The 15,857-nt window shown below is 45.9% G+C and overlaps 1 protein-coding gene across 1 annotated transcript; it reads left to right on the top strand.

The window, feature by feature from the left end:
* Positions 1-5,120: 5,120 nt before the first annotated feature.
* On the top strand, positions 5,121-13,791 carry C5H6orf62 (chromosome 5 C6orf62 homolog). The gene is made up of 5 exons (XM_040432893.1): positions 5,121-6,593; positions 10,766-10,942; positions 11,080-11,202; positions 11,418-11,552; positions 12,532-13,791. The coding sequence occupies exons 1-5, from the start codon at positions 6,465-6,467 to the stop codon at positions 12,655-12,657; spliced, it is 690 nt and encodes a 229-aa protein (XP_040288827.1). The 5' UTR covers positions 5,121-6,464; the 3' UTR covers positions 12,658-13,791.
* Positions 13,792-15,857: the final 2,066 nt, after the last annotated feature.

Below are 15,857 nucleotides of genomic sequence, written 5' to 3'. Positions count from 1 at the left end.
TCGCTATTGCGCAGTCTAGTATCACAGAGCATGGAGAGCGCTGCTGTCAGCGTGCTCCGTGTTCTCCTCAGCAGCACAGGGGAAAAGGAGTCACTCTTTCCCTCCCCCTGTGCCGCCGCTGCCACTAATGAGGTGAGAGAGGGGCGAAGGAGGGGCGGGCGCACAGCGCCACCAATAAAAGTTAACGTTTAATCCAAATACAGGAGGCTGGGTGCAGAATCACATAGCCGTCGCCCAGCCTCTATGAAAAGAAGCTGCGATCAGCGGCAGTTAACCCCGGGGGTTAACTGCCACTGATCGCAGCTATCTGTCAAAGAGGCTGGGTGACGGCTATGTGATTCCTCTGCCCTCACCCAGCCTCCTGTATTAAACGTTAATTATCATTGGTGGCGCAGTGCGCCCCCCCTCCTCCCCAGTATTTAAATAATTGGTGGCAGTGGCCACAGTGTCCCCTCTCCCCTCCTCCTCCTTGGTGGCAGTGGCAGCTTCTGATCGGAGCCCCAGCTGTGTAATCCTGGGGCTCCGATCGGTTACCATGGCAGCCAGGACGCTACTGAAGCCCTGGCTGCCATGGTAAGCTCTCTGCTGCTGTGTGTACGATACACAGGGCAGCAGGGAGAGTGTGAGATCCTATTCACCCTTATAGATCTCTATTAGGGTGAATAGGACAAGGGATCAAAAGATCCCAGGTTCTAGCCCCTAAAGGGGGAAATAGTTATTAAATAAACAGTAAAAAAAATGTTAAAAAACACCAAAATTTCAAGTATAAATCACCCCCTTTCCCAATTTTACATCTAAAATATATACACAATAAATAAATAAACATATTACATATCGTCACGTCCGAAAAGTCCAAACTATTTAAAAAAAATCTCCTATGCGGTGAATGCCGTCACAGAAAAAAAAAAAATGCATGATTCGCCTTTTTTTTAGTCGCCTTGTCCCCCCAAAAATACGATAGGACTGTTCGATTATGGGCCGGACATTCCATAAAATGCGGAACGCATGTGGCTTTTTTTGGTGTTTTTATTTTTTTTGCGTAGTATCGAATGGTATCGAGTATCGCAATACTTTTTTATGGTATCGAAACCGAATCAAAATTTTGGTATCGGAACAGCCCTAGTGTGAAGTAGGTTTTGTTTAGAGTGGGAAGCTTACCCATTTTAAAATGGGTCTCCTGGAGTATCGCAACATCTGCATGAAGGGATCTAAGCAGTTGAAATACTCTGGATCTCTTACAGGGTAAATTCAGTCCCCGCACATTCCATGACACCACATTAACAGCAGACATTCAGCCTGCTTTCCTATTAATAGGATAACAAAATAAACTGTTTTAAACACAAATTGCAAGAGTACAATAAGAACAGAACAGTGCAAAAAAGGAGAATATAGACAATGGGGGGTAGTATTAGATTTTCTTTTTCCTGATCCCAGAATACTTCAGGAAAATATCCTGAGGCTTGTGAAAGGGGTGGTCAGTAGTAGTAGCACCAGAGCTACTATAGAAAGAGCTTGCAGTGGGTAAGGCCTCTTTCACACGGGTGTGTGCGCCCCGTTGCCGTATTGCAGACCGCATTTGCGGATCCGCAATACACGGGCGCCATTTCGTGGGCATTCCACATCACGGATGCGGACTCATTCACTTCAATGGGTCCGCAAATCCGGAGATGTGAAATGGTGCGGAACGGAACCCTACGGAAGCACTACGGAGTGCTTCCGTGGGGTTTCGTCCCGTACTTCCGTTCCGCATAAAGATAGAACATGTCCTATCTTTTTGCGGAACGGCCGGATCATGGACCTATTCAAGTGAATGGGTCCGCGATCCGCTGCAACTGCCCCACGGACTGTGCTCGTGCATTGCGGCCCACAATTTGCGGGCCGCAGCACGACCACGGGGCGCAAACGCCCGTGGGAAAGAGGCCTAAGGGGGAGGGATGGATAAAGGGGACAAAGGGGGAAGAGCAGGAGGGAAGGTTAAGAGGGTGTGGGATGTTGGAGATAAGGGGTTAGAGAAAAGAGTAAAAGTTTTACAGCGTGAGTAGGGGAAGAAAACCTAAAGCATGGTATATGGAAGGCTTTACTGTAGTATTATTCAAATGCAGCCTGGGACTCCAAGCTGTTTAACGGAGTATCAGCCCGGTTTGGCCGCCTGCCTTTTCTGGGTCTTCTTCACTTTCCATGGGACCGTAGCGGGAAGGTGTGGCAGTTCCGCCACGTCAGTGTCCCAAGATGGGGCCTTTGAGGGATCCAGATCAAAAAGCTCGTAGATAGGAAGCAGATTCGTTGAAGTTCGTACTACTTTGTGTGCTCCTTGAAAGGTAAATGCATTCCCGAACGGAAATAGCCATATATGGAATGTCCATTTTCCTCAGGATGTCCAGAAAGGGTTTTAGCTTATGTCGTTTAGACAAAGTGACCTGTGACAACTCCTGGAAGATTTGTATAGGAGAGCCCTCAAAGGTCAGATCCCGGCCGTTTCTGGTTGCTTTTAGAATCATGTCCCTGTGGTGGGAGTTAAGGACTTTTCAAATTATGTCTTGAGGAGCATCCCACTCTTTGGTCTGAGTGCTCTATGTGCTCTTTCAAGAATAAAATGATCTCTCATATTTAATGGCAATAGCGGTTTCAATATTTTGTTGGTGATGTCCATCACAGATGATATAGGCACAGACTCCGGAACTCCCTTTAAGCGAAGGTTGTTACGCCTCCCTCTATTATCTTGATCCTTCACATATGAAAGTAAATTATTGAGATGATGTTGGCAATGAGAGAGGGCCAAAGCAGTAGCCTCTCCAAAAGCTACCAAGGGGCGTTGGTTCTCTTCTAATTGTTGCACTCTGCCTTCGATCTCTCTAATATCTGTTTTTATGTCTGAAATTTCTTTGAGGACAGGAGCTATTGCTGAATCGATGATCTGCTGTAAAGTTTTTTGTGATGTTGAGATAATGGGGTCTCCCTCTTGGCAGTCTTCAGCGCCTGAGCCCTCACGATCTGATGTCTCTGTGATGGCAGCCATATTCCGGTCAACCGATTGACTTATTGGCTGAAGATCTGGGAGCTTTTATGGAGAAACTTCTCCATTCCTGTCTTAGAGCCCGTTTCCTCTTGTTTCCCTACTTTTACCATAGTGAGTGACAAGGTGATGAAGGGGAAAGATTTACACGCAGTGGGGGTGCTAATAAAAGACTCAGAGCGCTCAACCCTAGGTTTCAATCCCTACACATCTGGGTTTGTTTTATTGCTCTTGAGTCTCTGGCCTGGAACGGGTCTGGAGGATCTATTAGACCGCCTCTCAGTGCAGTCCGCCAAAAATTAGAGCTGAGCTTTTCACATATAAGAAAGTTCCGGTGGGGTATGTGCCCTTATTCGGTAAAGTATGTTTACTGACCGCTGCAGCCCTGTGGTTTGTGTGAGGCTCTTGCTTGCCTCCCGCTGAAGCGCCGTGACTTCCGGTGGGGTTGGTGTGGCTAGAGATGTTGCAGCGGGTGCCGCGCTGCAGGTTGTATAGACCCGAGCAGCCGCCCGGTTTGTGTAGAATCTCGGAACAGCTAGAAGAGGTCTCTGACTGCTACATGGTTCAGGCAGGTGTGTTACGATCTGACTGTCTCTCTGGGGAGGCAGAAGTCACCGTCAGCAGCGAAGCAGGAGCGGAGCTCACTTCACATGCGCCCTGCTCCTTCCAGGGCCAGGCCACACCCCCACTCCTGTTTTTTTGGGCATTAGCAATACTGATGGATTACTGACCAAATGCTGACCGAGTGAAGGCATATGCTTTACAGACAGGATATGTTTTTTGGGGGTTACTGTTCTGACGGATCAGAGAAAGGGCAAAATAATCAGTGACGTCAACACAAACTTACTGCTGACACCCTCTCCACTCTGTCGGGGGGGGGGGGCTCTACTTGTATAAGTGTTTAATAGAACAGGTTCTGTAGACATCTATGTGGAATCAGCTGACGAGAGTGTAAAAGGAGTGCACTTCTTCTTGGTGCCAACATTGACCTGTAAGGCTGAGTTGATACTTGAGTTATTTGGTCAGTTTTGGCCCCGTCACTCCCCAAATAAGTGAAGTGTGCAGTGATTCTAAGAGCGACGCCTGTCATCTGCATGTCATACTGACTCACAGTATTGTTTCACTACCACAGCAGGCTTGCTATGTGTGTCACTGCAAGGCACAGTGTTCTGCACCCCTATAAAGGCTCTCTGCAGCCAGAAATAGCCGTTTTTAACGCGATTTGCTGCGAATAAATTCGGATCGAACCAAATTTTTTTTTAAAATTTGCTGAACCGGCCAAATCGAATTTTTGAGAAATTTGCTCATCTCTTTGTTGGAATATTTGTAACCCAATCATGTCAATACTTTAAGGGGGTTACACCCTTGGAATGGAGTATAAATAAAGGGCCCAGGACACTCCCTTTTTGGGACCCTGGCAGAGTTTTGAACTATGCGCTGACCTCTGTCATTTTCCTCCGTCGACGTCATTCACCTAAACACGTGGTATCGATCCTCACGTGACTGACCCTTGGTCTGCCACAACACTACTGATGACCTATCCAAAATATCATCCGTAAGACAAAGACGGACAATGACCCCTTTAAGGCAAAAAATAGGCGGGTCCTAAGGAGGGGAGGGTCAGTAGTATGTACCCGTCAGCTGGTTTCACATAGCCAGGGAAAAAAAGTTTATATCGTTATATGTTAACGCTGTGTGGCCCAACAGCAGGGGTACAAAATACACTATGCGTGAGAGAGCCATAAAAGAGATACCGCACCACACGCCCCCATGTTTACAGTGGACTGTTTTGTTTACATGTTAATAAAGTTTAGTGAAAAATCTCCACTAACGAGACGTCATGTGAAAAGACGTCACCAGCCGCTATGTGCTAAACATGGGGCGCTCCAATGTGGGCGCTACCATTCCTGCAGGGGCGTCAGGATGCCGAGGGTAGCTGTTGCTATTTTATTCAGCGGCTGGCATAAAACTAGAGATTACCTTTGTATCGTGTGTGTTTTTAGAACTGACATGGAAGAAGGCGGCAATATCTGTAGACAAATGCGCCTACACGTTATAGCTGAACCCCCCTGCGTTGTCATGGTATAACCCAGAGGATCCCTGGCGGGAGAAGGCAGGAGGTGACGCAGCGGCGGCCATCTTCTTCTGTGTGTGGTGCTGGGTGTTTGCGTGCAGTTCCCGAGCTGCAAGGACGCCAGTCCCGCTTCTATCTTCGTGAACCGAGACGGGTCGGGGTTTCCGTTAGGCCTTGTGCTTCTTCTCCTGAGGTGACAAAGGACTGCGTGGTATCGAGGCCTTCGCCTGCTCCGCCTCTCCCTCTCTTAGCCGCCTCCTCCCCCCTCCTCCTCTCACAGCGAGACCCCCGGTCCGGAGCATGGGTGGGTCGGGGTGGAGTAGGGCGCACAACCCGCTGAGCAGCGTGGCTCACAAGCAGAGGGGTCCGTTGGGTTCCCTGGTGTTTTCTTGACATGGATTCCCCTGGAGTTGTCACCCGCACCACCGCCAGCCTCCCCCAGCGTCCTGACACCAGCATTCAGCCTCCCGCAGACATGACAGGTAGCCGGCGTGGCTAGGACACCAGACTGCCCCCTAGTGGTGATCTCCCCCAGTTCTGATCGTCCTTCTAGGCGCACTATCCCGCACTCTACAACTTTATTTTTTTCTTCTTTGTGTCGCATCTAATCGCGACATGACCGCCTGTACTCCTTACCGTTAACCCCTTCATCTAGGACACACTGACAGGGTCAGCCTTCCTTGCTGGGCTCCGGCATCATGGTGTTCCTCCCTAAGGGGTGTCGGCTGAACTTCCACATGGGCTTCCTCTCTGCCCTTCAGCCCGCTATTTTGGGGCGACTCGACCTGTGCTGTGAACACCCCACCCCCACCTGTCAGACGGATAAGTAATCGTTGTCTCGCGCCGGTTTTGCACGGGGCCGCTAGAGGTTCAGTGACGTCATCTCTTCTCCTATGATGCAGTCTTGGGGCTGGTTGAGCAATCCTAGTTTTCCTGTTTGTCAGCAGAGAGGCCTAACCAGCAGGCCTGTGCAGGATGGCTTTTGATTTTATGGTGTAGGCTGATAGTAGGAGACATCTTTATCTTTTTTTTTTTTTTTGTTTGATTTTTAATTTTTTCATCGGGCCCCTAGCATTTTACCAGTTGAGTTCTCGGTTCTCTACATGCATATGATGCCTCTTTTAGTTCCATCCGGAGATCAGTCGCCTCCTGTCGTGGTTGCACAGGCGCCCTAGTAGTATGACAGGCCTGTCCGAGCAGTGGTTTAGGTTGCATTGACCCCGACTGAGTCATTGGAAGGAGGTGGCATGGCGTGTTTCTGTTGACTTGGTGTCTCGCGTGCGCAAAAAAAAAATAAACCGAAATTGGCGATCAGTTAAGAAGTTTTGAAGGCCTTGGCACCGGCGGTATTACCAAAAAAATATATAAAAAAAAAAAATGGGGGACCCCAACTCTCGGAAGAAGCAGGCCCTGAACAGACTGCGCTCTCAGCTAAGGAAGAAGAAAGAGTCTCTAGCTGACCAGTTTGATTTCAAGATGTACATCGCGTTTGTGTTCAAAGACAAGGTAAACCGCTTGCTCGCATCTCTGAAGACAGTCATTTGATCAGTGTCTGGGAAAGCTGGGTGTCTTTAGGCTTTGATAGGCTCCTGGTTGTCATGTGGAATGATGGGCCCTCTGGTCCTGTATTGTAATGTCGGCCCACAAACAGACTGAGTAGATGGTTCCTCCATGGTCCATTCAGTACCCACAGGTGCTTTATGTTTCTGCACCTGTATCGGGAACAGAGCCCCCGCAAAGTGGTGGTCGGAGGACTCTGGTCATCACCCAGCGTGCTAACCAGAGAAGTGAATAGGAGCGCACCGCCAATGACCGGCCACAGCTTCCAGTCACTTCTATGCGCCCAATGGAAATAGGCGAGCCAGGGCTTGGCTATTTTCGGCAACCTCGTGGAAAATGGAGGGCAGCTGCGCCCTCCACAACTTTCGGGGCTCCGTTCTTTATATAGGTGTGGGACCCGCACCTATCGGACAATGGGGGCATATCCTAGCGATATACCCCCATCGTCTGAGATGACGCAACTCCTTTAAAGGGGTTCTACAGTTTGTTTTAACTGATCTATCCAGAGGATAGATCATCAGCATCTGATCGGCGAGGGTCCGACACCTGGGACCCCTGCCGATCAGCTGTTTGAGAAGGCAGCGCCGTGGCTTTCTCACTGTTTACCGCTGGCCCAGTGACGTCACGATTAGTCTCAACTGGCCTGGGTGCACTTGAATGGTGCCTTAAACAGCTGATCAGCAGGGGTCCTGGGTTTTGGACCCCCACCGATCAGATGCTTATCTATCCAGAGGATAGATCATCAGTTAAAACAAACTGTAGAACCCCTTTAATAACATGCAATTACTAAAGTACTCGGATCCAGTTTTAAAACTGTAGACTATTATTTTATGGGACAACCCCTTCATGTTGCTGTGTTACAGGGAATCTGTCCCTAGCTTAATGTGCGCTATACCACTCCATTAGGTTTAGAATATGCCACTTGTTTTATCATTAATAGTAAGGCTACTTTCACACTAGCGTTAATATTCTCCGGTAGTGATTTGTCATAGGGGCTCAATACCAGGAAAAAACACTTCCATTTTGTCCCCATTCAATTGTCAATGAGGACAAAACGTAACTGAACGGAACGCTCCAAAATGCATTCCGTTCTGTTCTCCTACCGGAGAGCAAACCGCAGCACGCTGTGGTTTGCTTTCCATCCTGGGATGCGGAGCAAAATGGATAGAAACGGATCCGTCCCCAATTGACTTTTAATAGAGTTCATGACGGATCCGTCTTGGCTATGTTACAGGTAATACAACCGGATCTGTAGCGGAAGCGTTTCTGCTGAGCCCTGCCGGATCCAGCAAAAACGCTGGTGTGAAAGTAGCCTAAGATGCACTTTACATGCTGCTTGTGAAGGAATCTCCTTGTTCGTGATGTAACACAGGCTGGGATCTGTCATTACAAGCAAGCTTCCTTATAATAACTTATCCGGACCTGCGGGGACATAAGTCAGGCCAGGACTGTGAAAATATCTGACAGGATCCTGCTGTATCCAGCAGAATTATAGAAACCCTAACTGAAACCCACAGATGATGGGGTCCAACAGTTCCTACAGCGGGACAGGATATGACTGCGTGTGAACAGTCTGGGAAATGCAGCCCACATGTCGGCTACATCTCCTGGCTCCTCTGACTCGAACTTGCTGGAAATCTCGTGCAGACACACATCTCGGCTCTGATTGCGCCTGCGCGATCTGTGCCTTTCTGTAATGGTGTCCATAGCTGAACTGCATCTGCGCCAAAAGGATGTGCAATTCAGTCCGCCTGGAAGAAGAGAAAGCGGAGCTGAGATGTGCGCCTGTGGTGCTTGATGAGGGGAGGAGCGGGGATCCTGATAGGCACAGCCCCTATGGTTCTTTTAATAATTTTCATACAGCTCATAAGCTGTTTTTGGGGGGCAATAAACATTGAGAACCGCACATAAAGGTGTGCAGCGGGAACTAGTAAAAATGCACAGAAGTGACACTCCCTTTTAAAATAATACCAAGACTGCAGGGAAGATGGCACCGGTAGACAGCACTAGTAAAGCCACTGCATGGTAATTACTGCTTTGTCTTAGTCAAGTGAGTGAGATAAAGCCGCAATACTGTGCACCGTTGCTACTGCTATACAGCAAGGCAGAGTTCCTCAGGGCCCATCTGCTGGTCATGATTTGAGAATATCCCACAGAATGAAGACCTGTGGTAAGTCCTGATACATGGACACCAATTCTGTCACCTGCTCAATATAAGGAAATCCTGAAAACATGACCGGCTGCTCATCCCGTTAAGGCTACTTTCACACTTGCGGCAGAGTGATCCGGCAATCTGCATGCAAACACTGCACTTGTAGACAGATCCGTCTTGCAAATGCATTGCAAGAACGGATCCATCTCTCTGTCATCCCGAGAAACTGATCTGTCATATATATATTTTTTTCTTAACATTTTTACCGATCTGCACATGCGCAGACCGGAAGGACGGGTCCGGCATTGCAGTATTTTTAATGCCGGATCCAGCACCAATACATTTCAATGTAAATTAATGCCGGATCCGGAATTTTGGATGGAGATAATACCGTAGCATGCTGCGGTATTGCCTCCATCCAAAACGCCGTTCAGTGTCTGAACTGAAAACATCCTGAACGGATTTCTCTCCATTCAGAATGCATGGGGATAAAACTGATCAGTTCTTTTCCGGTATTGAGCCCCTATGACGGAACTCTATGCCGGAAAAGAGAAATGCTAGTGTGAAAGTACCCTAACTTCAATGGGAGTAGCAGTTGTAATTGCACTGCCGCCACAAGCGAGACAACGGGCATTGTGATCTTGAAGAGGAAGCAGCTGATGAGTGGGGGTTCCAAATGTCAGACCCCCACCGATTTGGCATTTATATCTACCCACTTTAAAGGGGTTCTCCGAGAATAATGGATTATTTGCGTCCATGAACAGAAGATTTATACTTGCCTTCTCTCCGCTGCTCCGATCCTCTGCTCTGCCTTCCATATGTCTACGTTTCAGTCTCTGCATGCTGTTTACATTTGCCGCAGCATAGGCATGGTCACATGCTCCTCCGCAGCCAGTGACTGGCCTCAGAGGTGATGTGGCCACAAGCAGCATGTCGCTGCTGAAGCCAGTCATTTGCTGCATGGGGACCAGAGCATGTACTGTAAGTACGAATCTTGTGTTTGCAAATAAAAATAATAATATTCCCGGAGAACCCCTTTAAGCTTGGTATAACGAAAGGCCGTGATTAGGGATGAGCGAATCGACTTCGGATGAAACATCCAAAGTCGATTTGCATAAAACTTTGTTTCAATACTTACGGAGCGAGCGCTCTGTACAGTTTTAGAATGTATTAGCTTTCATGAGCCGAAGTTATTACTTTGTGTAGTCTCGAGACTTTGCATAATAACTTCAGAAATTGATTTGGGGTCCATTCACACGTCCGCAAAATGGGTCCGCATCCATTCCGCAATTTTGCGGAACAGGTGAGGACCCATTCATTTTCAAAAAGGCCGAAATGTGCTTCCAGATCCGCACTTGCGTTCCGCAAAAAAATAGAACATGTCCTATTCTTGTCCACAATTGCGGACAAGAAAATGCATTTTCTATGAGAGTGCCGGCGATGTGCGCTCCACAAAATGCGGAATGCACATTGCCAATGTCCGTGTTTTGCGGATCCGCAAATCACATAGATGTGTGAATGGACCCTTATACTGTAAAAAACCATTTCCCGAACTCTGGTTCGGTTAAACCGAACCAGAGTTCGTACAGTATTCAAAGGAAGTTTAATGCAAATCGACTTCGGTTGTTTCATCCGGTCTATTCGCGTATCCCACTGTATAGGCTCCCAAAGTAAAAATTTTGTGGCATACTTTTTTCAGTATTCCTTTGTATGGAATGCCATAGTTGCTGATCAGTCCGGATATTCCTGTGGGTGAATGGAGCCCTGTACAGAATAGCCTCAGCGGTGTTCTCCAGGCCTACATGGACCGTAAAAGCTTGTTGGGAATAAATGTCTTGGGCTCTGTTCATACTGTGTTTTTGCTACATGTTTCCTATGCCTCAAAAAAAATCTAGAAACCTACTGTACTGTTTCTGCAGGATGGACATATTTCATCTGATTCTGAATATTGATTTATCTCCTGTAGAAAAAGAACCCTGCTCTCTTTGAAGTGGCTGATGTTATACCAGTTATGACTAATAATTACGAAGAAAATATTCTGAAAGGTGTGCGGGATTCCAGCTATTCCTTGGAGAGTTCCCTCGAGCTTCTGCAGAAGGATATAGTACAGCTTCATGCTCCTCGCTACCAGTCAATGCGCAGGGTAAAGCACTGGTGACATGTGGACAGTATGTAACTGCTAGAGGTCATGCTCAGCCTGGAATGTTAGGCTAGGTGCATCCTCTGAAATGTTAATCTTTCTATGAATGAATTAACCCTTGTGATGTCTGCACTTTCTAGGATGTTATTGGGTGTACTCAGGAGATGGACTTTATTCTTTGGCCTCGAAACGACATAGAGAAGATTGTGTGTCTTCTGTTTTCAAGATGGAAGGGATCAGAGGAGCCCTACAGGCCTGTGCTGGCAAGTATATTTTATGGGATTGGAAAGGGGCCAGCTTCTAGGTTGTAGCGAAGTTTGCTTTTTCTTACGGCAGTGTGACTACAGAACGGGGGTTGGGCGTTTTGGTGTATACTTTGTGTTGGTTTCCCAACCAGTCTTCAGCAAGAGTAGCTGGTTTCAAGCTGAAGCTGGTCATGTACATCCTCTAACTAGAATCTAATCCATTTCCCTTTTAGGCCAAGTTTGAATTTCATCACGGTGATTATGAAAAACATCTTCTGCATGTTATCAGCCGCAATGACAAGACTGGAGTTGTTCTGAACAATCCTAACCAGTCGGTGTTCCTCTTCATAGATAGACAGCAGTTGCAGGTTAGTGTCTCTTGGGCTATATGTAGATTGCCATCTTAAATGACAACGGTGGTGCAATTTGTTTATATCGTACAACTGCGTTCCACACGCCAGTCATAGCAAAAAGCCCCCTATTAAGGGGTGCATGCCTTATAAGAAATTTCTTGCATTTCTGTTGTCCGTGCGCCAGAGATCTACTCTAGCCACGAGCTGGAGTAATTTCTGGTGTAAAATGTGCCAGTTTTCTGGGACATGTGTTGCTAAATGAGTTTGGTGTGGTGCTCCTGCCTGCTCATGCTCACTTTTTAGAAGAAAAGCCTACAAGTCTCAAACTTGCCACAAACCGCACTTGTGACAGAAGTTGTGACTTTTCTACTTTTCGTAGAATTATAGTAAATGACCTCCAATGGGGGTCATGTACTGATGTTCCACGCAAATTTAATTTTTTTTTGCCATAGAAAAGTCACATTTGTTGGCCCCATGTTCATATGTGCCCGCATTGCTGAGAAAAATGTTTTCATATATGCAAATGAGCCTTTAGGAGCAACGGGGGTGTTACACATAGAGGCTCTGCTCTCTCTTAATGGCCATGCCCTTGATGTTTGCACTGACGGGCCATGTCAATCGCAGTGCAGAGGGTGCAGCACTTGCAGAGCCTATAGATGTAATGGTAACGCCCTCGTTGCTCCTAGAGACACATTTACATATATGAAAACATAATTTTTCTCAGCAATGTGGGCACATATGATCATCGGACCAACACAGATGCCTACAGCTGCCAAGTGCACATGTAACAGGTGAACCAGGTTCATAGGTACAGATCTGCTGGCAGATGCCCTTTAAGACAGGGCCAGATCCAGAAATTCATTATATTAAGGAGTTGGAATATAAAATTGTCTTCATGTGTATGTGATGTCATTTCTTCATATTTAGCTTTTATGTGAATATCTCTATACCTTTTTGTGAAATACACAATGCGTCCTTTTTTTCCTGTCTGCAGACTCCTAAAAGCAAAGCCATGATCCTGAAGTTATGCAGCATCTGCCTCTACCTGCCACAGGAACAGCTCACCCATTGGGCGGTTGGCACCATTGAGGATCACCTTCGCCCATACATGCCTGAATAAGGTTGTGACCAGTCAAACTGGGAAGATCAGTTAATATGCAACCATTTTTTATTTATTTTTTTCCTTATTCAGTTTCAAGAAGAATATGGACTCATGCTCAGAACACTTGTTCATTTTGAACCTTCATGCTGGATATTTTTGCATTTATTTTTTTTTTATATATTTTTTATTTTCTTTATTTTGTCTGAACTTTTTTTTTTTTTTGCATGGACCTTGTGAAAGAGAGGATGTTTTGCAACATCTATGCTTTTAAGCCTTGTAAAATGTGAAATGATGGGACTTTGGCACACTGAATCAAATGTATCAGAAAGCACAAGGTATTATTTGTTTTTGGTGGTCTTCCCATTTGCACTGGTCATGTCCCCTTAACAAAGTTTAGAATGTTAGACTACAGTGGTAAGGGTGAAATATGAAAGTAACAGGTATAAAAGCGTCACTGCTTTACCAAACTATGAAAGCACTGTCTGAATCGCTTCAGTGAAGCAAGGATTCACAGCAGTAATGGAAGGTTGACTTTGGACAGGCTTCTAAGGAGAAAATCCAGTTTGTTCAGCATTTGCTTTCATACCTTAGTTCATATTGCAGGGATGAGACAAAGTGTACAGGCACTTAATATTTTGATCTCTTCTCCCAGTTGCTGCATACACTGCATTTCCCACTGTGGGTGCATTGACGTTAATATAGCCTAGACGTCTGCAGCGGCTATATTAACCAGGTCAAGTACTTGGGCACTGTGGAAGCCATGTTCTGGATGGAGGAAACGAGACAGAAACTTGCTGGTGTTTGTGCAGTTATTACTTTTCTAGAATAAAGTAATACTTCTATAATAGTAAACCCATGCTGGGTTCTGGAAACTAAGTTATAAAGCAGTTACAAACTGTAATTGAAAGTTGAAGCGTGCGGAGTTAGAGGAGGAAATTAAATTTTATTTTGTGCAATGAAAATAAGGTTGACTACTGTATTGTATCGAAAGAAAGCTTTTGCGCAAAGGGTTCCAGTACCTTTTTTGATTAAACTGTGTATAGGCCTGCTCCTGTTGGCTAATACTAGTGCTTACCTGGTTTAAATTTGTATCTAGCTTTTTGGTTGAAATTGGATTACATTGAAAATTTAAAATAAAGAAGCTTAAATCTCCGTGTCTATGTTGTCTTTCCCTGCAAAGCAGGAGAACGTTGCATTATTTTACCTGTTGGTGTTCATCTGATCTTCATGTCATTTCATAGTAATTAAAAGTGATATCCCAAGAGTCAGATGTATACACACAAGTGTCTGGTGGAGGGCTGACTGCTGGGACCCCCATAAATCATGAGAATGGTGTATGGTCAAGCAATGGGTGCTTTTGCTCAATTTTATTATCTACAGCATAATAGTCCCATGGAAAGGAATGGAGCTAATTCATATGGAGGGTGCACAAAGCTCCTGTTATCATGGGGGTCTCAGCAGTTAGTTGCTAATCCTCCACCCTGTGGTGGATGCAGGATAAAATTGCATCTTGGTTTTGTAGCTAAAAGGAGTGCAAATGAGAATTGTTTCCTTTTTATACTATTTACTCCGAGCTTTGATAAAATCAAAACGTGCATCAAACTGTTGATGAAAAAAAATTGACAGGATTTTTTAATTTTTTTTTTATTCCTGCTTTCTCAATAAGGCCTCGTTCACATCTCCGTTAGAGCTGGCTGGTTGTTCAGGCACAGAGAAAGCATATTTCTCGAAATTTTACTTCACCGCCGGATCCCCATTGAGTGCAATGAGGTCCGACAGTGATCCAGATGATTTCTGGCATAAATGCTGGGTTTCAGACAGAGAAAAACAGTGGCATGGAATGTTGTGTGTGTGGTGTGTTTATTTTTTGTCAGGCTGGCATTTGTGCCCGATCGCCTAAACGAAGATGTGAACACAGCCTATGCTTTCTTTAAGGAAATGTAACAAAAATCTAAAAGAAATTAGGTGTCTGCTTTAGCTGCTCATATCTTCTGATTGGTAACAGCTACAGACATGGGCCTGGTCTTGTTTGAAAGCTGGCATTCCAGGACCAAGACCAATGACAGCATTAGCACAACATCAGCAGGAGATATGTTACAAATCAAGTTGGGAATAAACAGTGGTGAGACCTGCTTTTACTTTCTGCTGCATTCCAATTTCTAACTGTGATATCTTCCCAGGTAGTGAAGATAATGCAGTGATTTTGGTATAGGTTGAAACCTTGGAATGTCTGCTTTCAAACAATACAGAGCCCAATATCTCTGTTACTAATCCAGACATATGAGTAGCTTAAACAACTGGGTTGTGAATGCATGTTTGTTGTAGCTGCATCCCAACTGCACTGTGTGCCAGCGCCTTACAGCTGTAGAAATGAGGCCTAATGCTGGAATAACACATGCAGATATCAAACACATGACATGTAAGTCTTTTCTTCTTAGATCTGTGTGATTCGGCCTAATAGTGGAGTAAGTTCAAAACATGCTGGAGAGCATGACAAACTACAGCACATCATAATGTTTATAGACATAATTGCAGGTTTCGATTTTCGTCAAGTGAGAATACACCCATGCAATCTCCACAGACCAACCTATGCAATAGAATGTGTTTGCAGAACGGACATGATTTGGACAGCATGTGGTGTTCTGGCTCCAGTTTCTGCAGCACCATTGAAATGAATGAATCCACCTCTGATCTGCACCAAAAATACAGTTGTGTGAATGGGGCCTTATACTTTGGAGCCCTACAAATCTCTATCAGCTACCTTGTTGATTTAAGATATTTCTTACTTTACATGGTAAAAAATAAATAAAATCGGTGGAGCTCACAATATGGATAAAATAGATGTGTGTGGGGAACATGACTGCCCAAACCACAAGGTAGGTGATACTGTCCCCTACACCCATGACAGCACCCATGAGAGACTGCCTCCATCCAGGACAGGAACTTTTGTGGAGAGCTCTTAAGGAGTGGCTCTGCCAGTTCTTGTTTCCTGTCCCAGGGAATAGGACCTATAGTGGAGAGCTAGAAGATTAGGCTGCAGGAGCCCCGCATGTGCTTTACAGATAGGGGTTACCTGGTGCGGAGTAAGACTACAGTAGGAGCCGCCTGCCAAGTCTGGGGCCATCCTTCTACGTCCCGGACTATGTCGTGCTGCCGTTCCTGGGCAGTCCCGCTGTTACAGGGAGGTAATGCCAACACGCTGGACCCTCCTGGTGGTG

The sequence above is a fragment of the Bufo bufo genome, chromosome 5, assembly GCF_905171765.1.
Source record: "Bufo bufo chromosome 5, aBufBuf1.1, whole genome shotgun sequence".
In the NCBI taxonomy this organism is placed as follows: Eukaryota; Metazoa; Chordata; class Amphibia; order Anura; family Bufonidae; genus Bufo; species Bufo bufo.
Note: the sequence above shows the minus strand (reverse complement) of the source record. Positions and strands in the feature narration are given on the sequence as shown.

Excerpts from the sequence above, each read along its gene's own strand:
- C5H6orf62 (XM_040432893.1), top strand. The coding sequence starts at position 6,465 with ATGGGGGACCCCAACTCTCGGAAGAAGCAGGCCCTGAACAGACTGCGC. Across the intron at positions 6,594-10,765 it reads CGTTTGTGTTCAAAGACAAG|AAAAAGAACCCTGCTCTCTT; the intron begins GTAAACCGCTTG and ends TATCTCCTGTAG. Across the intron at positions 11,553-12,531 it reads TAGATAGACAGCAGTTGCAG|ACTCCTAAAAGCAAAGCCAT; the intron begins GTTAGTGTCTCT and ends TCCTGTCTGCAG.